The sequence below is a fragment of the Lissotriton vulgaris genome, chromosome 11 (genome assembly GCF_964263255.1).
Source record: "Lissotriton vulgaris chromosome 11, aLisVul1.2, whole genome shotgun sequence".
NCBI lineage: Eukaryota > Metazoa > Chordata > Amphibia > Caudata > Salamandridae > Lissotriton > Lissotriton vulgaris.
The window spans coordinates 1,004,655,664-1,004,682,389 of NC_141699.1; the positions used below are offsets into that span (position 1 = coordinate 1,004,655,664).

A 26,726-nucleotide genomic window follows, 5' to 3' on the forward strand; every position below is an offset into this window, starting at 1 on the left:
AAGGCATGTCCATCTATTAATATCCTGCTTTTTTAATATAATTGCTGATTTTAAGTATGTCTGTTTTAACACTGTTTTTTTATATTACTGACACTGCCAGGGAGATGACAACAAGGAAATTCAGAGAATGCCTCCTAATAAATCATAGCAGCAGGAGAGACATTCTGATTTGTCTAGTGTGATGGTATATGCATCAGCCCACTTGGGAAGAATTGATTTGAGTTTCATGGAATAAATTGTATTAAGATTGTTGAATGTCTCTCCTAGACAATATGGATTTGTAAATACCTTAAGAAAATTATGGAACAGTCAAAATAAATGATTTAGGATGAATTTTTTAAGATCATATGATGATTTTGAACATGATTCATATAGTGCTCTTGAAAATGGGGTACTTTAAAAATAGAGCCGGAAATTACGAGAAGGGCAGTGCTCCTTTTGAGTTTATTTTTTCTTTAAATGTGCAGTAAATATGGTGGTCAGCATCGGGAACAATGCGTAAACGCATTGACACTATTTTTTTTAAATCTCTCAGCACATTTAGGATTAAAACACTTTTGTAGGGGTTTGGAGTGCCGGTCCTTTCTTATGCCGCAATGAAATGGAAAATATTATGCGCTGAAGTCGCAGTTATGTTATGTTATGTTAATGTACTTGTAGAGCGCATGGCTGCCCCGGTAATGCGGCGTACCAGCGCTAAAGTCGGCAGAGTGGAGAGGGCAGAACATGGGCCGCAATGATCAGGGAATAGCCAAGTCTTCAAGGCCCTTCTAAAGGCCCAGTGGTCCAGAATGCGCTGGGTGGTGAGAGGCAGGCTATTCCAGGGGCGGGGGCAATCGCCCTCAAAGAGTGCCCACTCGCTCTGGCCCTGCGCACCCGGGGCACACTGGCAAGATGGAGATCAGCAGAGCACAAGGCGTGGGCAGGCCCTGCCACGCACTGTCAATGATAGAGCACCTGTAGGCACCCACTGGATGTGTGGAAAGTATTTATATAATGAATTACTGTGGAGAAACTCCTCACTGTGCAAAGATGGGAAAACCGCGTAGTGTAGTGACCTAATGGATGAAAATGTGTGATGCTTACAACATGCCATGGTGGGAAAAGAAAGTACAATTCCAATTTAAAAACATCAAAAGTAGCTGGTGAATGTGCTATTGACATCTGAAAATTTGACAAACCTGATACTGTAGGCAGGAGATTGTTGTTGCTTGTTGAAAAACCATAGGGTGCTGACGGCAATGGAAGTGTAGGAGGGTATGGAAATTTCTCATCGAACATCGAGCAGGTATTATTTTGATCTTTATCGTTACCATTTCTACAACTGTTGGTTTCCTGGGGTACATCATGAGGACCACAACTTTTTGATAGGCGTTGCTCAAAGTCTTTCCCACCCTCATCCATCGGGGTTGATAAATCCATGGCCATTTTGATTTGGTCCGATTTTCCAAAGGTGTCTACATCAGTCTCTCTTGTATCTGCCTTTTCGTCGTCTGCAGTGGGATTGGCAGAAGATCGCTCCATGTTCTTATCCTCTGCTTGGCTCTTGGAGACATTGAGGTTCCCATCTAAAGACTTCTGATTGCCAGGTCTCCTCCCTGTCCGGCGACCCCGCTCCCTTTGCAGAATGCCGATGGGTGGGTATGGACCGTTGGCCATAAGCATAGCACTGCCATGAATGTCGTCAAGTGTACTGTGATGGACATACATGTCATTTGGATGATGACCTTCTGCCAGTCGATGTCTGCCTCGGAAAGTGACTGGGTTAACTTGCATTCCCGGATAGATGAATGATGTTTCCAAATCAAGTAGTCCTTTCCGGTGTGCTTTTTCTATCTCTTTCTGTTGATATATGACATTCATTTCCATTTCCATTCTGAAGTTTAAAAAACAAAGAAGAAATTATTCCACTAAGACCAACTGACTGATAAAAGGACTACTGAGTTATATTTTGCAGCCAGACAGGAAGATCAACTGACCAAATGTGAATAGTGTCTAGCCCACAGACTACTTCGATAAAATATTTCACAGCAAATAAAAGTAATTTCATGTGTTTAAGAGGATGGTGTAGTTGAGTGGCGTTGATGGCACCCCTGCAGCATTTAATAATTTTTTTGTTTGAATATATTTTATTGGTTTTACAAAGAAACATGAATATACCATTGTTCCTTAATTCAGGCCATAACAATACGTTTTATCTCCACAAGTCTTTACATCAATCACATGGTATCATTGCATTCTGGATGTTACTGGTGTCGTATCTTGTGAAAGCGGGGTAAACTGGCACGTGGTTCATCACAGTGGTCTTGTAGTATGTCTGGTGTCATGATCACTACTCCCAGTGGTCGCCGCTCTTCAGCAGCCACTGGGAGAATCCGTCCCGTGGTATGCGAAGCATCCCCGGTGTCTCGGCCTTGTGTGGTAGTACAGTGATAGCTGGGAATACTGGCGGCGAGACCAGCGTGTCGCCTTTACATCTCAGGGCCGACATACGGCCCGTTTCCTTCTTATCTCGCGGCCTAGGTCTGTTTGCCCAGTGTGCTCGTTGTCATGCCAGAGGCACCAGTATTCGTCCCCCCCCCCCTCAAATCATCCACTGCGCACCCGTCCCATTGTGATTGTGGTTAAGCATGACAGTGCTGCCGTGTGCTTGTGTACGTATCTTTGACTGCCTAATCAGTATGTCTGTCAGCGGAACTGTCTCGGCTGTCAGAGCCCAGAACAGGCTATGTATTCAAGTGAACGTGGAAGGAAGAATAAGGGAAATTGGGACGTAAGAAGGGGGAAAAAAATGACTGCGGCATTTAATCATATTGCAAATTATTCTCGTTCTGGAAGATTTTGTAAAACATATATTTTCCATCTGTTGACATTGAGAGTGTTCTGTTGCTTAAAGTGCTGCTCCCCAGGGATACAGGGCACAGTATAATATAATAGCATTTCTTTCTGATGGTTAAAAAAAAGTAAACTCTTCAGGTTTTGTCTTGCATCACCAATTGAGCGGACCAAACATAGACATAAGACTAATGGGGTTGTTTTTCTTGTGCATGGGTCCAATGAACCTGTCCAGTAGTGTAAGGTGTAAGGTGAAAACACCTCAATTTAGTGCTGTCTCAAACATTACATATGGGAATAAGGAATATTCCAGTTTGAATCACAAGCTTTTATTTTATAACTGTTTATATTGTTTCTTTATGAAATGAGGGGATCTGGTACTGGTAGCAATGTTGCTGAAGGAAGGGCAACCCAAAAATGGGCACTCTAACCTGGTAGGGTGTTAAGATTACGACTTTCTGTTAGTTTTGCTATGTACACCAATGCAACAGTCCTCATAGAAAAAATGAGAAATAACCAATAAGATCGCTCCAGCCCATAGTCAACTTATAGCATCAGTAGCATACGGACACCCCTTCCCCAGTTCAAAGGGGAAAATATCTAAAGTGGGTTCAATGTCAGAATACAACTCCTGGTTCATGGGAGCAGATATCATTTGCCTAAAACTGATACGTAGCATTACAATATTTGGAGGAAGAAAGTGTGCCATTTCGGCAATTTCTTTAATCATCCTCTCTGACTTCTGAATTTTTGTTTTCTAAATACACCAAAATGTCTAGGCATATATATAGGCAGCATCTGTTGTAGTTATTTAAGCCTGGGAAATAAAAGCTGCAAGGCTGCTCTCTGTTTAGTGTTTGTGATAACAGGTATCCAGCAGCCCTGGGTAAGTGTGTCCATTTAACTCCTTAGATGCTGATGACGGAACCGTCATGGCCCGCTCGGAACGCCTGCGCGGCGCGAATTCCGCACCTGCGCTGGACGTTCCATTGAGCGGGGCGGGCCATGACGGAACCGCTCCGTCATGAGCGCAGCTCAACCGAGGCTGGTGACGGAGCGGTTCCGTCACCAGCATGCGGCCGCCCCGCGGCCGCCCCGCCCCCTTAGCACTGCGGCGGAATAGCCGCCGCAGTGAAGGGGTTAAGTACCTGCAACACTAGGTATGCTTCAGAGGCCTGATGGTTTAGTCTCCTCCCGTATTCCTCAAATTCCAAGTCATTGTAAATGGTGTAAAGGTTTTTTGCATGGCTCAGAGTGTGCACAATTGAGCAAGATTATGTATGATAAAGCTCAGTACAAGACATGTGACAATTATTCTGTACAAGACACTATGCATTTTATGATGTTTTGTGACTTTTTTAATGAAATCCTCTGAAGATTTTAATCCCTATATTGATTGGCAAGGGTTTTTGGCAGGTTAGACCTGCTTTGCTCCACCTTCAAATGCTGAGTAACCCCATGGATATGTTTGCCATTGCTAGTTTTCTTGTAGCCGCTATACGAATCAAACAAAAAAGATGTGTCAGATTAAGAATTGTATAACTATTTGGCCTATCATAGAATGGTTTTAATTGTTTTTACCTATTTAGGCTATTTTATGGATATGGAATAATGCACTATGAATTCATGAAAATGTTTTTATATGCGGATTAGTCCAACTTTGTAAATTTATAATGTACTTTTATGATTTTAATTAATCAAATAAAGTGGATTGACTGACTGACTGTGTAAAGGCTTTTTGCATGGCTTACAGTGTGCACAATTGAGCAAGATTAAAAGACATGATTCAATTCTAATTTTCGCCGATATCATTCTTGATTTTTAATTCAACAAGTTTTGCCTTATCTTTCCTCTTCAGATGACCCTCCCTTATCAGTATGGTATGAATTGGAATAATCTGTTATTCCTCCATTCCCCTTCTCCTCGTTAACCAACCATGCTCACCTTAGTTGGCCCTTTTGTCCGGGCCTCTCATATTTACAAATACCCCTTTTTTCTCTACCTATTCGTCCCAAAAGTAAGATTGAACTTTTATGGGAAACGTACTTGCATCATACCTTTTCTATACACACATGGAACTCCATTTGGCTTGGATACACCACACTTCATGCAATGCTAGTACCACTCAAACACTTTATTATTTTGATCAGAGATTTCTATAACCCCATTAGCTGTTTCTAAATTAAGTCCTGCCTTATCTCCTAATTGTTGATCCGGTAAAAATACCCCTGGCACATATTTTCATTCCTTTTTCTCTGCCCCAACATTTCAATTTTTTGGACAAAAGTATGCAAGTCACTTGCCTCTATTTGCTCCACTAATTTCACTTTTGATATTCACTCCATATTTTTGGGTAGTAATTCTACACGCTGGTTGAGTGCTCGTAAACTTGGCTCATTTATAGATGTATCCATTGCCATTGCCTTTCAGGTTATAACTTCGAATTGGAATGATACCTCCAAAGTCTCCTTTTCCACCTGATGGAATCTTTTAAGTCATCATCATAGGCTAGATAGAGTTTTTGTAACCACCTCTCAGCAGCTTATTCGTAAAGATGCCTTCTGGTCTCCTCTCACTAATTATATTTATTCCTCTGCATTACATGCCAAAGACAGTAACTTTGTTTTTCAGCCGCCGTCAGTGCTGCGCTTATTATCCCTTTTTTTTCTTTATATAATGATCATAGTCTATGACTGTTCATTGCTAATTGCGTTTTTTTGTTCCATTAGTCATTGGAAGTTTTACCAGTATATATGATATGTTTGCTGATACTTTTCTCTTCTATCTCCTTTCCTCCTTTTCTTTCTCTCACCTTTTTCTCTCTTATCTCCTCCTTTCTTCCCTCCTTCTTTTCTCCTCCTCCTTTCTTTTCTCCCTTTTCTGTTCTTGAAAATCAAAAGCAAAAATGCTATTTTTACTATGGCACTCTATAATTTTATCTTCCTCCTAATATTGGTTCTTATTCTCGTAATTGTACGTTATCTTATGTTTTTAACCATTTGATTTTCAATTTTTATTCTCTTCATCATATGGATTTGTACTTTATGCGCTTTATTATATTTCTGTACCATGTCTTCTTTATTTATTTTAATACAGCTTTCTAAACTAAAAAAACCCACCATGATTCAAATCTATTAGAGGTATTTATATGTATACAGCCACAAACTGAATAGCTTTGCACTCACAAAGGGTTTAAATGGAGACTAACAAATAGAAACAGGGTTTCAGAAGTAATGTTGACAGTCACAGAACTCTCATACATTGAAGTTGTGTTATGGCAGTAACTACACTTAACAGTAAATTGAAAATGTGTATTAATATGTGTATATCCGCTTAAAACACATTTGACATGATTTTGTACGTTCCCTGACCTTTAAATGCTGGCCTCTCAATTCCAATGTTCTGATGGATACTTCTAACTGCAGAGCGCTCACCTCATGAGTCTCTTGAGCCACCAGACTGGATCTGTAAAACTCCTAGCCGCATCTCCTGTGTGATGGTATGTGGTTTTTTATTTTATTTTTTTATTTAATGCGATTTTATATAGCAAGAACTTTACCCGAAGGTGTCAGAGCGCTTTACATAAGGACCAGTTGCAAAACATAAGGACTTAGGATAACATGCGTTACATAAATGTGCACTTGAAGGAGTCTACTCTCCAGACTCTGGGCCATCCGTTTCCACAGACTCCACTGCGTTTTCCGCTCCCAGTGCTGGTCCTGGCTTTTGTGGCTCCAGTTCCAAATTTCACACCACCTTCATGCGCAGATTCAGAGCTGTCTTCGGCTAGAGTATTACCCGTGTCATGCTGTGAGATTACCAAGGCACAACAATCAGTTGAGGATGACTCTTTTCCTGCCTCTAAAGCAATATTATAGGAGGATGGAGGAGATATTTGACTCTGACTCCAATGCTCGACAAAGACTGGCGTATGTTCCTCATAATGAAGATAACGAAGAGGAGGTTTTCAAGTTACTCCTGCTTATTGCGCTGTTTACAATGGCCAGCAAAATGCCAGGAGCTTTGACGCATCACGAGAAACAGAACTGGTTCTGCCTGTAGAGGCTCCAACTGAAGAAAGGTCCTCTTTTGAGCTACAGAAGGGCTGGATCTGCAGCTACCCACTGCTTGGTCAGGTCTGCAATTGTTTTCTCTAAACACACAGCAGGGTGAGGCCCCATGTGTGGCTTGCTTTGCCAGAAATGATTGAAAAAAGCTGCATCTCACTGAGAAGATCTGTCATTCTTGGGTTGGTTGTGTACCCATTCAGCGGGATGTATGACGTTACAACGCATGCTTTTACCACGCATGCCTTTACAACGCAGTTTTTACAACGCATGCCTTTACAACGCATAGTGCTTTGGGGCGCTGGATAGTGAATAGTTTAATTTACTATTCCAACTCCAGTCCCCGTGGATAGTAGGGAAGGTGTTGGATAGTAAATTAAAACTATTCCCTATCCTAGAGCGCCCCCAAGGGCAATGCGTTGTAATGGTTTGCGTTGTAAAAGTTGCGTCGTAAAGGCACTGCCTGGTAAAAGTTGCGTTGTAAAGGATGTTTCCCATTCAGCGGAACCATCGCCCAGCAGTTCAGACTGGACTGTTTTGGGAGTAGAGACAACACTGATTTGCATTTGGCTAGTCCCTGTATGTAATGGTACAGAAGACAATTGCACTGGAATGTGTCCCAGAGTGATTACCAGTGGATCAGGCAGTGTATAATTTGTGAAAAAATTAGTGTTGGGGCTTTCGTCAGGAGGCAGCTTGCACCAGCCCATTGCTCCTATTAGTGTCGCCTATAACAGAATCAACTACTAACCATGAAACCCTACAAGTGGAGAGAGAATGTGGTGTTACAGCCATAGCTGCCGGTCTTGAAGCAGAGGAATCAGGTTCGAGTCTCAGCAGCTCAACATCCCGTGATTCTGGGTAAATCATTTAGGGCCAGATGTAGGAGCCCTAATACCGGTCTGAAACGGCCGATTTCGGACGTTTCCGACCGGTATTAGGGTTTTCAGATGTAGGGGCATGTTATTGTAAGAATCGGTAATTTTACTGATTCGGTAAATATACCGATTCTGTAAAATACCGAATCGGTATATTTACCGAATCGGTAAATCCATATGTAGGTGACACTCCTGAGAGTGCCACAGGCCTTTCAGATTCGGTATTTTACCACCCAATCCAATTGGGTGGTAAAATACCGAATTCAGGTGTGCATGCACATGTGTGCATGCACACCTATGCCATGTGACAGACAGACATGCCCTTAGGGCATGTCTGTGTGCCACATGGCACACATGCCTGTATTTGGGGTGCTAGAGGGTGTCAAAGTGACACCCCCTGCACCCCTGCTGGAATCGGTATTTACCGAATCGGTAAATACCGATTCGGTAATGCCCATTGATTCCTATGGGCTTCAATGCCCATAGGAATCAATGGGCATTACCGAATCGGTATTTACAGAATCAGTAAATACCGAATCTTAACTATTCGGTATTTACCGATTCTGTAATACCTACATCCCCCCCCCCCCTCTATTTTACCACTTCTTAAATACCGAATCGCTAAAATTTGGGATTTAAGAAGTGGTAAAATAAAATTACCTACATCTAGGCCCTAATCTCCCTGTGGGTTCAAAAAATGAATGTGTCCTTAACCACATGGCTGCTAGGCGTTTTCCCGTCCTGCGCTAAAAAATCTAAAACACCATAAATCATGACGAGCTGGCCTTGTCATCCGCGCACGGCAGGTAAGCGCCATGACGAGCCCAGCTCGTCATTAGCTTCGAAGGGGTTAACTGATGCTCATGAAAAGCACTCCAATACCTTTGGGTTGAGTTTGCGCTATAGGCATTGATTTTGATGATTAAGTGCCAGTGCCAAGCATTGGAAACCACCAGCTCAAATTAAACACTGGGCTCAGGTTAATAAAAGTTATGTGTAATGTGTGGGTGCCGAGTACCTTGTGCCATAGGATTGAAACTAAATGTTATTAATGTGGCCAAGCAAGGAAGAAAACGATCTGGGGTTGTTTGTATTCCTGTTCAGAGGGACATGCTTTTGAAGGTTGGATTGGACTATTCCTTTAAAGGACAGGGTCAAGATGAATTTGTATATGGTTGGTCCTTGTCTGTAGTGGCACAGACAAGCAAAAGCCTAATGGACTTGAATAACAAGTATACCCACCCCACCGACCTGCAGCACTCCCTCGAGGAGCCGCTACTGGCATATTATATGTTTTTTGCTTTTTTGTACTTACGGGAGGTCATGTCGGTATTTTTCTTAAGTTTGAAAAATCCCTTTTAAACAACTCGTCTTCCATTGGATACCTTTCTGTCCATTTGCATTTTTTCTACAGACACTCTGAAGTCAATTATTATAAATGTAATTGCTTAACTGATAGCATTATGCACTTCCCTTAAACTATCTGACTTTCCTCAAAATATATTCTTCCTGTTGCAAAGTAATTCAGCATATTTCATCAACTTAATGTAATGTATTTGTTTTGTGCAATTATTTTAGTTACAGGAATGCCATATCACAATTATTAGCTATCCACAGAAAAAAAATTATCAAATACATTTTCAATTTAAATTTAAAACTGTTAAACAAGTTTTATTTTGGACCACTTTTTATCGCAGTTCATTCTATTTTACATGCTTCCTGATGCTTGCATTATTCATTTCTCTACGTGCTAAAATGATCTAACGTTGTTATTTAAAACATTTACCTGGCTATATTTTGCTTTTGAACAAGCTCCTGCCTTCTGGCCAAAGCATCCATTGATTCTGGTTGGAGAAACCCATAGCCTTAAAAAAAAAAGTCAATATATCAATGTCATGATTTTTATCGATACTCAGTCAGAGGGTTTGATGCATTTTCTCTCGTTGCTAGGGCAGTCAGTGGTTATTGGGCGATATCTGTGGTAGTTACTCTAATTTAATCTTGGCATCCAGGGCATTGTTATTTAATTGGAAAACCAAGGGGCATATTAGCAAGAACCTCGTTAAAATTATCGCCATTTTAGCAGCAGGAAACTGCCGCTAAAACAGCGATAATGGGCTTGCTAATATGCGTTATAGAATTCCAATAGAAGCCCAGGTTAGATGTGCAGGACATCTAACCTGGGCTTCTATTGGAATTCTATAACGCATATTAGCAAGCCCATTATCGCTGTTTTAGCTACAGTTTCCTACCGCTAAAACAGCAATAATTTTAATAAGGTCGTTGCTAATATGCCCCAAAGTTCCCTTGTTTGTACGCTCTACTCTCCAAAGGTATCAAGGCTGATCAGTCAAGGTTTACTCTGGAAGCGGATAACCAGTTCTGAACCCACATATAGTTTGGTACACAAATCACAATAAATAAACTTTATGTCTGGTTAGAGTTAATACTTTTATAAGAAGTAGGTGCAAGGGAGGTAAAGTAGGGCAGTTAAAATTAATCACAGCACAAAACACAGAGAGTAGGAAATGTAGGAGGTAGTGCAATCCCTACACCTCTTACAGCTCTAATCTGTTGTCTATCTTTTTACCGAGTCAGGGAACTGCCGAACTGCGCTGGAAAGATAAAGAGTGAACGCTTGTAAGGTGGTTCTCCTCACTCATACCAAAGCCCTGCCACATCTTAAAAAGACAGGGAGTGGGCTCAGACTGCTGTGCTCATTCTGGGACATGCTGCGACTTAATCCACCCTGGTTTCCAAATTTCATCCCTTATAAAACAAATGGGCAGTGGAAGGGTGAGAGGCAGAACGAAGGATTGCGGGCACTGCCCATGTGACTAATGTCTTATTCGCACACACAACCACATATACATTTGCACACATACACATTGACTCTCAAAACTAACAAACAGTAAGAAAATAATTTATAACAAACTCCTTTCAATTTAGGAAAACGATACATTTATAGAAATAATATTGATATGACCCTAGCTACCATCAACGCAAACATATGAAAGTCCCCCTAGGGGAACAAATGTACACAGCTTGAGGGTAGCTGCTCCATATGCGAGATGTCCTCTCTCAGGTACAACATACCCTAGAAAATCCAATTCAGGCTGGAAAAAGTTGTAACTAAAGGCATCTCCTACAAGACAGCAGGGATTGTCTTAAGGTTATCACACTATTACAAAGGATGAGGCTCAGTTTCAATCACAGTGTTGATTCTGTTCTGTGTGCTTGTACCTCACACATCATACACGGTAGCTCTTACCTGGTCCTGTGTACACGCGGTTGGATAACATGTTCACATGTCCTGGAACAGAAGCCCCCAGATGGGAAGACATGTGCATCTGTCTGGCATCAGTTGGAGCCATGATTTCAGTGGATGGCAATAAGTCCCTAAATACATTAAATGTAAAGGATAACATGCTTTTAATAATGGTCTACTTAAATGCACTTTCAATGCTCTTACCGGCTGTGGTGTGTTGCCTGTCAGGGTTGTGAGTTTTATCTATGGGGATTTTGTGGTGGACTTGACTAACAAAACCTTGTAAGACAAGTGGTGCATCACATGAGAGCAGCTACAGAAGGCAAGCAAATGCAACAATGAAGTTCAAAACACCAGCACAGCGAGGATGGTTCTGGGCTGATGGAGAAGCACAGAAGAAGTTGAGTAAATCTGTAGAAAGTTTTATGCAGGTGAAAGATATGAGGGCAATGTGGAGTCCATCATAAGCTAAGGGGGAGGCATTGGGAGAGCAAGAGTGAGACAACTTGAGCTGCTGGTTAGTCAACATGGCTGCCAGGGATGCAGGGTGGCTGATGAGAAATATGAGGCCTATTGAAATTCTGGCAATAGTTACAGTGATCTAAAATATATGATATATTATAGAGAACAGTGGTCCCTATCATAAAAGAATAAACAAGGGGAGATAATCATACACTAGATAGAAAGTATGGGGCAGATTTATGTTAACTGGCGCATCCCCAGGGATGTGCCAGTTAATGTGCGCCACAGTGCGCCACAGCTGCGCCACCCATGGTGCGCCGCATTTACAATGCGGCGCACCATGGTGCAAAAACGGCACAGATGCGTGACGCATCTTTGCCGGAAATGTGGCGCATTGCTGGAGTTGCGTCGCAAGCGCAACGCAGCTCCAGCAAGGCTCGGGGGTGCCCCATCTTCACAATGCTGCGTCAAGACCTACGCCTGCTTCAAGCAGGCGCAGGGTTTTGACGCAGCATTGGCCAGAAAGTGACCGAGTGAAATCTCATAGATTTCACTCAGCCACTTTCAGGAGACGTTCCTGCGCAGGAACACCCCCCCTGCGCAGGAACGCCTCCTTGTGGCGCAGGGCTTTACAACGTGACGCATCTCCTAGATGCGTCACGTTGTAAATAGGGCGCATTGTTTGCACCGCCGTTGTGTTAAATAAAGTGACGCAATTGCGGCGCAAAGAGGCGCAAGGGCATCATAAATCTGCCCCTAAGACTTTTGTCCAGCCGGACAAGAATTTATTTTCATAATATTTTTCACTGTTCTCTATAATATGATGCTACCCAAGGTCCCTACCGAATTACCTTTGGGTTCCCTTGTTCTTGTATAAAACTAAAATATATTACATCAGCTTCAATTTTCTGGCACTGTAAACTCCTAGACCATATGGCAGAGTCACCCTACACATTATTGGTCCATTTAGACTTTCCATTATGTGGAACTATCAATTGGACGTTTTGTGACACTGTTAAATTGGCCACTGTACATAGACACACATGTATATACACAATCACTCTGTTAAAGCACAGTTTGCGTCTCCTTTACTTCATCAATCTTGGCATACAAATGTACCTCGACAATGTAATTGCAGTCTATGGTGCTGGTACTGTGCAAAGAACATTTTAGGTGCGATTTTTGGGTAAGAATTTTAAATCTGAGTTTTTGTATTTCTTCCAATATGACATTTTGAAATTATGTGATTAATTTGCACTTGAATTGATCTTCTGATGCAGTCCCACAATGCACTTCTTTTGATGCATTTTCGACCGTAAATTAGACTCGTACCTTTGGGGTGCACATATGTTGCCACCCGGGCCCCTCTTACCACACAGATTGTCGTTGTGACCAGCGGCCACTCAGCAAACTAGCTCTACGATCCTGAAACTTCTCCGATGTAGAGACTAAGTACATGCATGTCTTGTCTAATGCCGCCCTCTAGCGGTTATACTTAAATACAGCGTTTTACACATTTCCTATATTTCTTGAGTGGTTTGTACTTCAATAGTTACAATGACATCTTATTAATGTATTTTCTCGAAGTTTTATTGAATAAAGTCGCGTGTCTTTAGCATACACATCAAAGTACATCTAAAAAAAAGAGTATAAGAAAACCTGAATAGGTCTTGGAAGCACAGCAGCGACAAAAGTGTTTTCAAATTTCATCTCTATACAGCGTCTTTTGCATCTGTAACTAAACTAGTATTTTTTTACACGTTTTTACAGCGCCCATCGCAAACCAAATTCTCTGTAGGCACTGGGAGCCAAAGTAAGATGTACGGGGCATATTATCAAGGGGGTTTATGTCCGCTTTTTTGGCTTTAAAAGCCAAGAAAGTGGAGATAAAATGATCTCCCTATTACCTAGCTGTCGCTAACACCAGTTAGCGACAGCTTGTAGGAGATAGCGACCATCTTGGGCCCCACTTTGCATGTCAGTGATATTTATCACTAATGACATGCAAAGTGGGCGTGCCAAGATGTTAGCGACTGGAAACAGTCGCTAACATTGCTATCTCCTATTACCAACTTTTGGAGATATCCGCGCTAAGCGCGAATATCTCCAAAAGCTAACCCCTGCCGTGAGCAGTTCTTAGCCATGTTATCCAATGGGAGGTGGATAATATGGCTAAGTGAAGTAGTGTGGCTCACTGGTTAGAGGCTGCAGACCCGAGAGCAGAGGACGGCCCGGGACCAGGGTTCGATTCCCGGCGCGGCAGGTTTCTGGACCAGGGTCAGCGGACTCAATAATTCTCTCGCCTCGGTGCCCACTCTGATCAGCGATCGCACTCGGCAACTCTGGGCATTAGCTTGCCTCATCTTCACTAACGGCCCCACCAGACCGCCGGGGATGCCTGGTCTCACCCTGGAGATACCCATTAAGGGACCATCTCTCAGGGAAGCCAGGAAGGGTTTCGCAGCGGTCGAAGCGCGGAGATACTCCTCCGGGAGTCGATCCTAGTGCTATATAAACTTGCAATTAATTAATTAAGAGCATTAGCTCGGTAATGCCTGAATATCGCTGACTTTTCAGCGATATTCATGCATTGCGGCTGATTTTAATGGCATTTGCGATAAACCTTGGTAATACCAAGGTTTATCTGTGATAAAAATCGCCGCAGGTCGGCGATATATTTTTGTCTCTAACCAAGCAATAGCGATAATTATCGCTATTGCTTGGTAATATGCCCCTAAGTTGTATTGATGTCAATGGGACCGGTCCCTCAGATAGTGCGCACGGGGAAGTAGATGGAGGTGCGTTAGTTCAATTAAGTTGGTGTAGTTAATTTGACCAATTTATTGTATTGTAATTGCATTTATATAGCTCTTACTACCGCTGATGAGGCGTTGAAGCACTTTTTCAGCAAGTAGAGCGCTACTTCAGAACCCATAAAGGATTAGTGGTGAATTAGTATACTGCAAATATGAAAGAAATTTGAGTGGTTGATATGTTAGTCAGTTATTTGGATTGAGAAGGATAGTGGAGTGACAGGGGCGAAACACAGGCCCACGCAGCCCCCACAGAGGGGGCAGCCCCAACCTCCCGGGGGCCCCCTCAGCACCGCACTTCAGTCGGAGAGCTCCAGATTGAGTCTGGAGGGGGCCCCTCCACCTACCCTGCAGGGTGGACCCCTCAAGTTTCACTACGCCACTATGGAGGGATAGAGAAGGGAAAAGGGTTTGCATTATATAGCGCTTGTTGGGGTGTTGAAGTGCTTTTTCGGCGAGTAGCACGCTACTCTGGAAACCATACCGTGTTAGTGGCGAATTAGTAAGTAGTGCAGTCATAACACGCGGCGTGAATTATTCAGGCTTGCATGATGATTTTACATTTCATGATATTAATGTCCGCTCGAGTAGCAGCAGTGTTGCAGTAATTTACTACTAATACCCTACAAACAGAGATCGTCATTTGCACTAGTGTAGCGCGTTTCTAGCACTAGCGTGGCCTCGCAGCACTTGTTATTTCCTTGTACGAACTGATTGCAGGCTGGATGGAGCATGCTATGGATGCTTGTAGACGGTCTGGTTCAGATATCACCTCGAAGGAGATGTCTGATGGTGTGTGTGAGGCTCCTAGGAATGCTTGTAGCCATTTAACAGATGACTGTGCACATTTAACAGATGATTGTGCACATTTGACAAATGACTGTGCACATCTGACAGATGACAGTGCACAAGACTATGTCTCATCCTGGCACATGGGCCACTTACATACTTATCATGCAAATCAACCGAAGTGCTAAATACATACTGGTGGGTGATTTATAAGGAACAATAATAATAACAGCTATTATTATTATTAGTATTATTATTGTTGTTATTATTATTATTTATATTGTTATTATTAATATTTATATTATTATTATTATTATTAATATTGCTGTCATTGTTTTTCAGGGTGAAAAGATTTAGCATTGTTGCCCTCTAATAAGGGTGTTTAGAGTGGTTAGTAACGGTGGCTGCTGAGGGCATTATTACATAATAGTAATAACATTAATACCTATTATTGATATAATTATTATTATTTAGACCTCAAGTAAATACATATTGCTTGCCTCTCATAAAGATGCTAAGAGTTGTTAATAACAGTGGCTGCTGAAGGAATTAACCGCATCGTTGCGGCGGCTATCCCGCCGCAGCGCTAAGGGGGCGGGGAGGCCGCATGCTGGTGACGGAACCGCTCCGTCATCAGCCGCGATTGGGCTCCGTCATGGCCCCGCCCGATCAATAGAACGCGCCGCGCAGGCGCAGCGGCCGAGCCATGACGGAACCGCTCCGTCATCAGCACAGCGCCAACGCAGCTGATGACGGAGCGGTTCCGTCATCAGTATAGAAAGGGTTAACGCTTGATAATAATAATAATAATAACAACAATAGTTACATTTATTATTATTATTATTGTTAATATTGTTGTTATTTAGGACTCTTATAAGTAGTGCTTCCCTCTCATAAGGGTGCTAAGAGTTGTTAATAACGGTGGCTCCTGGAGGCATTATCCAATAATAATAATCTTAATAGTAATTATTATTATTATTATTATTATTATTATTATTATTGCTGTCTTTTAGGACTCAAATAATTAAGTATTGCTTTCCTCTGATAAGGGTGTTAAGAGTTGCTAGTAACTGTGGCTGCTGATGGCAATATAATATCATATAATGATAATAATAACAATAACTATTATTATTATTATTGATGCAGGGAAGGAGTGGTGGGCACACTGAAGTGCGCATGACACTTTGGCCGGCAGTCTCATGCCGGCCAAACAGCCATGCACACTTAGCATGCTCCCCACCCAGGCTGCATTACAGCCAGGGTGGAGAACATGCCCAGGCCCCCAGTCCCCTTCTGAGCGCTGAACTACGGAGCTCAGACCAATCACTACTCTGCATTGCAGCGTTGTGATTGGCTTAGGAGAGCCAACCACAACGCTGCACTGCAGCATTGTGATTGGCTCAGGGGGGACTGGCTGCTTCCTGTTCGGCGGATGAGGGGGAGAGACGGCGTGGGACAGCACAGCGGGAGGTAGGTGTTTTTTTTTTACACCTGTTTACCCATCCCCCGCCAATCCAGATCCGTGCCAGCCGCCACTACCTGATATCAAAACAAACATTCTCTGCGGCAAGGGCGCATGCACGCAGTCTCCCGTACCTTGCGAAACACATATATACAGTGAATGTAAAATTTCAAAACTGCCCCGATTTGGATAAAGTAGGCCACTTTTTTAGCTATCTGATTAGTTAATGGAAGCCACTCTAATTTTGGCGCCTGGGCCTATTTTCTGTCCCAATCTGACCTTAAAGCCTGTCTACTTGTTCCCATTTGCTTCATGTCTCTGCTACAGACTTCAGAGACAAGCTGGATACAAATAAGCAATTTTAAAAATGAGCTAGCCAAGTAGAATCTTAACATGAGCGTGGCTGATTACCAACCCACTTCCTGTCTCGTGACATCCATTGTGTCATATGGAGGGCACACGTCGAGGTTACATGTGGGTAGAAGTCGTCTACTCACTCTTTTCACAGGGTGGACGCCATCTACCCTGCTAAGAGGTTGGGCCCCACAGACATATGCTAAACTTGTCCTAGTTTAATTATCGATAGGGCAGCGCCTGCAGATTGTCTGCTTTCTTTCTAAGTAGCAACCTGCAGGCAGTGAGGAGGCTTAGCAGATCCAGCTAGGCCCAAAACAAAGGTCGAAATTAAATGGCCATCTAGCCTCCTTTTGTTGGAGTATCCTGGCTGGGAGGTATGGGGAGCCTCACATCTAAACGTAATGGAGGGGAAACACAGGCCACCAGCTTATCACTCACAATACCTTAAGAGAGGCATGCTTTTGATTCTGTTCAGTCACTGTATATAAGAGATACGCATGCACTGTAAGAATGTCAGATGTGTTGTTCTATCCCAGATTTACACAAATAACAATTTAAATACCACTATTTTCTTTTTTTTCTTTTATAGCGCTATAGATTGACGATAAATCATATGTGTGTGAATCAATGTGTAGTATGTGTTACATAAGACAGTGAGGATTACAAGATCTAGGAGCCACGTGTTCTTTCTTCACAGCTCACTGTGCTTTATTAGAAGGATGTCAATTTATGAACTGCAAGTAACAAAAGAATCTCTGTCTTGAAAGCAGTAACCCACTTTCTCATTTACATAAAATACAAATCTGTCATGTGTTACCGGAGACATATCAACCCTCTATGCTGCTTTGATTCAATTCTGGGACTAGACAAAACACACATCTCTCGAGCAAATATGTTAACCTCCAGAGATATCTTACCATTATTATTAGTCCCTGAGGTTTTGTTAGCACACAAAGGGCCAGATGTAGGTCGCCAAATACCGGTCGGTAATGGCCGATTTTGGCCGTTACCGACAGGTATTTGGAGATTGAGATGTAGGGGGCCTAATATTTACCGATTCGGTAAATTTACAGAATCGGTAAAATACTGAATCAGTAAATTTACCGAATCGGTAAATCTAGATGTAGGTGGCACTGAAAACAGTGCCACAGGCCCTTAAGAATTCGTTATTTACCATGAAATACTATTTCATCGTAAATAACAAATTCCTGTGTACATGCACATCTGTGCATGTACACCTGTGCCATGTGACACACATACATACCCTTAGGGCATATATGTGTGTCACATGAGACACAAGCCAGAATCAGGGGTGCAACATGGTGTCAAAGTGACACCCTGTTCCCCCTTGACAATTCGGTAATTTTACTGAATCGGTATTTACCGATTCAGTAATTGACATTGATTCCTATGGGCCTCAAGGCCCATAGGAATCAATGGCAATTACCGAACCGAATCGGTAAATACCGATTCGGTAATTACAGAATCATACAGATTTAGTAAAAATTACCGAATTATTACCTACATCTCATTTACCGAATCTAGAATACTGAATCGGTAAAATTCGGTATTCCAGAGTCGGTAAATGAGTTTTACCTACATCGGGCCCAAAGATCTCCTTAGCATGTGCCTTAAACCCATAGGATATTTTAAAATGCAGACTTTGCTACCAATTAAGCAGAACAGATTTACTGCCAAGTTTCTCCTGGTTGCCAATTTCTTTCTGGCAGGGTTTTAATAAATATATGTATAGGTTGAAGCCCAGATTTTGTGTCACTTTTTTGGCACAACCCAGACGTAAAATCTAATTCATTAAATATTGTAATGCTTTTCAAATGTATTCATGATAGACCTGCTAAACATATGTGTGAGGTCCTAAGATCTGATGCCACTTCTTGTCATGTCACTTCCTGTGAGGTCATGGGTTGTGATACCACTTCCTGTGATGCAACGTCGGTTATCACGTGCCGTGATGTCACACACTGTGATGGCACGTGCCATTACGTCACTTGCATACTGCCAAACTTGATTAGTATCCTCACTTCTTCTGTTAGGACTTGCACCCTGCTCATTTGCTGTGGTCAGAAAATAGATTGCTTCCCAGTTATTGCAGCTTCAATTTTGTTTTCCTGCTAGAGGGCGTCTTTGGGTTGAATAATTTACATATGACATTCGACTTAAGCTAATTTTGACATATCTCATCATCATACCCTATAAAGAGTTACATAGGAGGTTTCACAGCTCAGTCATTAAAGTCAGATCCAATTTTTAAGAATGATAATGTTTTTACTAGTTTGAGAATAATAAAATATTACCTCTCCACAAAGCGAGCGTCGAAAGGCGAAGGGATGGCGGGCATTCTCTGCGGTCCAGGACCCATGACTTGGGGGTTCACGGCCATCATTTGATTTCTCATGAGCATCTCTTGACGTTGGCGCATCTCTGAATCAACACAAATTAGGTCAATTTACTAGTTAACAAGATCAGCAGAAAAGGAATGATGGAAACTGCCCTATCGATAATTATACTTTCCATTTTACTGGGTGCTTTTTAAATATGCTCATAATCCGAAATGTAAGCTGAGTCATGCCAAATATAATGGTTTCTGAAGCAAAAAATCCAGCGCCAAAATATCCCAACCCCTTAGATGGATTTATCTAGAAGAGCCAATGTGTATTTGTTTTTAATATTAAGCGAATATGGAGTCTTTCAATCTCTAATGTTCTATTGCAAACATTTAAGCCCTTGACCAATTTTGTGCAAATTAAAATTGAATAGTTGACCATAGTCAAGTGACAAATGTCCCTTTGCTTCTTCTTTATTGTAAAATTATTGAAAGTATTTAGGGCCACATGCATGAAAGTAGAATTTTGCGATTACCAAAAAGTGATTTTTAAGAAAACGCTATTTGGTAAGCGCAAAATGCGATGTAGCAAAACAGACAGGAAATAGTGATTCCCTAGTTGCGACTTCTTAAAAATTGCAAACGCAATCTGGGAACCACTATTTGTAATTGAGACTCCATTCGCTCCTATGGGCTTCAAGGCCCATAGGTGAGAATGGTCTTGCATTGCCTAAATTGCGATTACCTAATTAGTAATTGCAAATTAGGTAATGCAAAGGCAAGGGTGCCCGGGGGCCTAAGTCCCCCCTGAAGCGCTTCCCCCCCAAAAATGTCCACATGGAAGGCACACATATTCCCCATGTGTGCTCTCCATGGCACTTTGAAAAATGCCGTTTTGCGCATTTTTCTAAGATTGCACATGGTTACCAACAACTTGAAGTTGATGGTAAAAGCGTTTCCTAAATGCACAGTTCGCATTTAGGAAAGGCTTCTTACATGTGCATTAGGGATTTGCAAATTGTGATTCCCTGCCCTGCATTTGCAATTTAGGCAGGGGCGGCTCCGCCGCTAAGGCGGAGAAGCGTCACCCCACCGAGCAGGTCGAAAAGGAAAAAAAAAATTATAACTCATTGTTATTATTATTTTATTTTTCTGTCTTGGATCAGATGGGTAGGGGCGAGGCTGCTCTGCTCACAGAGCAGCTAAACAAAAACAATGATTCTGTTGGGAATCGCAATTAAATCGAGAAAAGTATTGAATACTTAAAAACAGCTATATCCCATGAGGATATAAGAGAAACACACACTGACCACAAGAGTTATATAGGTAAATCTGTTGTATTAACCTTGTGGTGAATTAATTCACGGTTTTATCAACGCTGTCCAAACAAAAACATAACACATGGACTGAATATACATTGGGTGAGTGAGTGACTGGTGACAAAGTGCTGAACTTCAATAAGTTAAGTGCAAACAATGGTCATACATAAAGACGTAACATTACATGACAATGTGTCCACTTTCAAGTACAGTTATCTCAAACAAGGTAACTTATTTCTTTGTTTTGTTGGGACTCCGTGTGGACTGATACCAAAACAGAACATCAACGTTTCGACCCTAGTTCAATGCGCTTATTATGAGCATCAAGGGCGGGTCTTCATCAGGACTGCAAGATGGTAGGACAGCCTTCCGGTGGGTTTTGATTTCTTCTAACTGTTCTTGTTAAAGCATGGTGGAGAGTGCCAGCCAACACACTCCCAGTGCACGATTCGCACGAGTATTTCTGTTTTTCTTAAACGTATTCTTCAACACCAGCCAGTGTGAAGATCTTGAGTGGCAGTGCCGCCTTGGTGATCACTCGCTTCACTGTGCGAACTTCTTATTCTGTCTGTCTCCACGAGGACGTCTTGATTTCGCCTGCCCGTGTGGGTGACTGGACAGAGCAGGGCAGGAGAGGAGTGGTTTGCCCACTCTAAGTGCAAGTGACACTTTGGCCAGCCGTCTGCGCACTTTGCATGTTCTCCTCCCAGGCTGCGTTACAGACGTCTGTGGGCAACAGCTTCACCCAGCCTAATCATGTGCGGCGATGCAAGCCTTGGGCGTGCTGAGCTGGTGAGGTGCTAAGGAAGGCCGGCTGCAGTGAACCGGCCGCGATTTTCACGCTTCCCCTGCACTGAGGGCGTCAACGGCTGCGCAGGTGTTTCAGGCGCACCTCCCCTGGATGGCTGCTAGGGAGGCGCACTGAATTTGCAGGATGAATGGGGATTCCGTTGACCCCAAGTGCAGAGCTTCGCTAATTGAAGTCCGTCATCTTGCATGGTCAGCCACGCCCCTCCCCCCTTGAATAGAAGATTTATTTACTTCTCTCAATATATTGTGTCATCTCTAGAACACGCTGAGATGGTGGCCACACAAACAATGGGCCCAATTCACAGAACTAACTTACGACAAAATCCTAAACTTACTACTCATGGTATTCACAGAATGCACTTACAACTGTCCTAAGTTTACGTCCGCACTCGGGCCCGACTTTCCGCACCCGGAGTGTAAGCTCCGCACCCGGAATGTAAGCTCCACACCCGGAGTGGAATTTCCACCATCGGGCTAGAATCTCCACTTCCAGGCCAAATACCCACAATGCATCAGATATAGTCAATTAACACCCGATTGTGGGTAGTGCAGCCCGGAAGTGGAGATTCCGACCTGATGGTAGAAATTCCGCTCCGGGTGTGGAGCTTACACTCCGGGTGCGAAGCTTACACTCCGGGTGCGGAGCTTACACTCCGGGTGCGGAAATTCCGGCCCTAGTGCGGACGTAAACTTAGGACAGTCGTAAGTGCATTCTGTGAATACCATGAGTAGTAAGTTTAGGATTTTGTCGTAAGTTAGTTCTGTGAATCGGGCCCAATGTCTGCACTCCCATTTTGAAATGAAGCCCACTGTGTCCATAACTTGGAAGGAACATTCGCATCACCAATCCCCTGAAGTGGCAGAAGTCCTGCTTTCACCACTGCTGCTTAGCATCAGTGTTACAGTCCCCCACTATGTCAAGGGGAATTTTTCACAAGTGTTTACGTTAACACAGCAGGAGCACTTTTGGCAAATATGCTCAATGCCAACTTGTCCGCCATATCGCAACAGCGTGGCAAGCCGGTTAGCAATTCTGTGTTACTTTTCAAAGACAGATCCCCAGAGTGGAGGATTGTTTTTTAAAACAAAAAAATTAGTGTCCCTGAAGTTTTCTCCCGCCACATGGGGGACTTTGAGTTTTTTTCTTGCCAGAAGCTTCTGTGGTGTGCTTTGAGGCCCAATGGGCAGCATAAAACGCTATAAGAAATCAAGCCATACATAGGGGGAACCTTCTAGTGCCATGGAGCTGACAGTTCCACTAGACACCCCAACTTTCAGATTTCATTACTTCATAAACTTTTGGAATATTCAAATGAAATCAAGTTTTATTTTTGAGGCAGGCTACATAAAATAAATTAATACAAATAATACACACAATCATGCAATACAGTAGGAACTTTACGACTCTATAAAACTTTTCTCAAAGGTATTCTGCTTACCTCCTGCTGACATGCAGCCTGTTAATCGAAATAAATGCTTTTCTTCCATAGTTTCTCAGGCTAAAGTGTGTTCGTTAGGTAATCTCGCGAGATCCTCTTACAAGGCGGGCATGCAGGCGGTTGGCCTTTTCCAATTTAGACTACAGGTAAACATGTTCTCAGGGACTGTCTGTGGAGGGTAAACACACCTTATATTTTGGAAATGTTCATGTCGCACATAAAGTAGTAAACGAGTCGCAGTTTCTGTAAAGGTAAATACCGTGCAAGATTCAGGCAGGACGACATTGATGCAAGACCCAAATATCTCATTCGTTTTTTAAATAATTGTAATTACTACCACATCCAGTAAATACTGCAACTGTGGAATGAGGTATTTACCCACTGAAGAAATTACGTCCAATTACAAATTTCGACACTGGAAAAGAGACAAAACATGAGGATTCGGTATTTATCTCAGATAAGTTCACATTATTTGCTATTTTGTAGGGCCTTTTCCCCAATACATTTTACTATATTTTACTTGTGAAATTCCATCAAGGGAAAACAGCAGGGGGCAAAAATTATTACACAACTCAGAATTCTGATCCCTTCACCTAATCCTGTTTGCACAGGAATCGGAATTTTTCCCTCCAGTCATAATCAGAAGTTTTGTAAATCGTTGGGGTGTATTTGAAAGCAAATCTTGAACCACATGTCGGACCTGACCAATCACAGGTGGCCTAGACATGGCTGGCATTTCAGGTCTGCTGACACCTTTTAAGTAATATTAAATACACCAGTTAGGATAAGGAGGAATTAATGTGCATGGGATTAGATGTAGGTAATTTGGAAATACCGATTCCTAAATACCAAATTTTACCGATTCGGTATTTAGGAATCGGTATTTCAGATGTAGGTAAGAATTAGGTAAAAAATACCGAATTCTTAATATTCGTTATTACCGAATCGGTAATTAAGATTTGGTAATAACGAATACCTACCCATTCATTCCTATGGGCTTGGAGACCTATAGGAATGAATGTGAAGACATTCGGTATTACCGATTCGGTATTACCGAATCGGTAATACCGGGAGGTATTTCAAGGGTGCCAGGGTGTCCAAAGGACACCCTATTGCACCCCTGAAATGTGCATGTGTGCACCTGTGGCACACATGCATGACCTAAAGGCATTGATGTGTGCCACATGGCACATATAAAAAAAAGCAAGAAAGTGCTTTTTTTTAAGGAATTCGATAATTACCACCAACTTGAAGTTGGTGGTAATTACGAATTCCTTAAGGCCCAAAAGCACTCTTTTAAGAGCTACCTACATTGCATTTAAGAATCGGTATTACCGATTCCTTAAATGCAAGGCCATAAGGAATCGGTATTAAGGAATCGGTATTTACCGGGCCATATTTAGAAGCCTCTAACGCCACCGGGGCATCACTTTTTCGGACCCTAGGGTGGCGTGCGCCATTCTCCATATTTACAAGGTGGCGCTAAGCCACTTAACGTGGCTTAATGCCACCTTGTAAATATGCCCCTTTCCACAGAGGTGTTGCTGTGGGCGTTCCACTGCAACACCCATTTCTTTTTGATGCTTCCACATATTTACAAGAATGGGGCTGCTCCCAAAAATAATGCCAGGTAATACCTGGTCTTTGGATGGTGATACGAAGAGAAATTATTAATTTCTCCTTGTTTTTTGCTTTTTCCATGTGTGCTGCAGAATAGCACACATGGAAAGAGCAAATCGCCATTATTGATTGCTTACATGTAGGAAGGTGTCCCTTTATGCTCATGAACAATCGCCCCTGCAGCACAGACACGCTTGCAGCATGGCGGTAGGGAGCCTGGACTGGCGCCAGGGAGTTTTTGAAACGCCAGCGCTAGGGAAAACGCAAGGGTGCGCCTTATTTTTGTAAATACGAGGCATCCCTGCGTTTTGAAAATATCATTGCCAAATTTGGCGTAACACTGTCCTCCGGCATTTTCTTGTAAATATCCCCCTTAATATCACTGAATGGCCTTGTTGCAGGGCCTGTAATAGCAAATAGTGTCAGAACAAAAATGTCAATGCAAGATTCAGTATATGAGGAGGTAAAATTGACGTAGTCGATGCAAGGGTGTCCATGCATACAGCACTGACAGTCCACACTAATGACAGACCATCAACTGTTCTGGCCCTTTCATGCTGAATTCCATAGTAGCTAAAAAGCATTGTATTGACTTGCTATGTCTGCGTATGCATGGGCTCTGTAGACATGGTGTGGGATGCAAAATGTAATGATGCATGGAATGTTTCCTGGCAGGCTGAAAATTATTATTAAGATGGAGCCCTGATAGGAACTTTGGTGTTATAAGTAAAAGGGCCTAACATGGAATAAAGAAGCCACCTAAGTGGTTTCAGCCTATGTGTCAAGACCCTGCCCTTCAACTTCAACAACTATGGTCCTTTAACCATATTTTTCATAATGTTTAATAATATTGGGCCCGATTCACAGAACTAACTTAAGACAAAATCCTAAACTTACTACTTTTGGTATTCACAGAAGTTAGGATTTTGTCTTAAGTTTGACTTAAGACAGACTTAAGACAGACTTAAGTTAGGATTCTGTCTTAAGTCTGTTTTAAGTCTGTCTTAAGACAAACTTAAGACAAAATCCTAACTTCTGTGAATACCAAAAGTAGTAAGTTTAGGATTTTGTCTTAAGTTAGTTCTGTGAATCGGGCCCTCTGGCATTAAACTGTTGTGTCCCAAATACTGTAAACAGGATCTTTTCTCTGTCCTCCACCATAAAAATCTTTTATGTTTGGGTTTAGGGACCTCAGTTGTGGAAATAGCAATACCTTAAAAGTATGTCTTGGATACTTTATACAGTGTTCCCCTCCCTGCAGTGATAGATATCCCTCTGTGAGTGGGTGTAGGTTGAAAACTTGATGATAATCTGACTTGATTTTTAGGTTTCACCTGCAAAGCGCTTGCACTGTGCTTGAGCAATCTCTTGTTTTTAATATAAACTTAAAAGGGACTTACATTCCACCCTGTCTCTTTCCTGGCTTCGTATTGGTTCCTGTGCGTGACACTTACCTTTCCTTCCTTTCTATCAGCTGTAGCATATTTTCCTGCATTTACCAATGCTTGTTCCTTGTCTGCTTCTCTTATCAGTTTTCCGTTGCCGAAATACTGTTAACATCCTCTTTGAAGAAACTATATTTTCATAAAGTTTTGCCTTTTACTAGTGCAGTATATTTATATAACAATTTATCAGCCGGAGAGATTAAGGGATTTGCCTAGAATCACAGGATGTTGTGCGGCGAGACTCGAACCGGGATCCCCTGCTCTCAAGTCAGCAGCTCTGGCCGCTGCACCACTTCCTCTCAGTGTTATCTGTCAGGGCGCTCTCGAAAACAGCTCTTTAGTCATTGCATAGGCGAAACTGATGCATTACCAATGCTTTATATGAATGTATCCATATGTACATTGCATGGCTACCCAGGGACAGGGGCCCTGGCCCTAATCAGACAGGCAGCTCAAACTAGTGATTATAGATGAAAGGAAATATACGTTTTTAACTATTCACGACAAGGGGGAAACCTTGGTGGAATGAAGAGACCTGGAAAGAGTTTTCCAGGCTTTTGGCGTCAGCACAGCAATGGTACAACCGCAAAATCTGGTTTGATGGGTTTAAGGGACTCCAAGGAGGATTCAGAGCATAAAGATTGAAAAAGGGAATTAGTACAGAGTAAGTACAGGGGGAAGAAAATGTTGTCTAGTTACTCCAGGGCTACAGCTACAGCATTTGGTACATGGCGACCCAGGTTCAGATCCGGGCCTCAGCTCTAGACTCAATATCACCATGGGCCCGATTCACAAAAGTAATCTTAGACAAAATCCTA

General features: G+C 42.4%; 1 protein-coding gene across 2 annotated transcripts in view; it reads right to left on the minus strand.

Annotated features, from left to right (window-relative positions):
- Positions 1-26,726, minus strand: part of SAMD7 (sterile alpha motif domain containing 7) — a 158,151-nt gene that overhangs the window by 31,877 nt on the left and 99,548 nt on the right. For both annotated transcript variants that reach the window (XM_086944304.1, XM_086944305.1), the window contains exons 2-6: positions 22,844-23,012; positions 19,247-19,373; positions 11,052-11,179; positions 9,567-9,645; positions 1,182-1,876 (exon numbers count right to left, since the gene is read on the minus strand). In XM_086944304.1, the coding sequence (XP_086800430.1) occupies positions 1,182-1,876; positions 9,567-9,645; positions 11,052-11,179; positions 19,247-19,373; positions 22,844-22,892 (1,078 nt within the window). In that variant the 5' untranslated portion in view covers positions 22,893-23,012. The remainder of the gene's footprint in view (positions 1-1,181; positions 1,877-9,566; positions 9,646-11,051; positions 11,180-19,246; positions 19,374-22,843; positions 23,013-26,726) is intronic.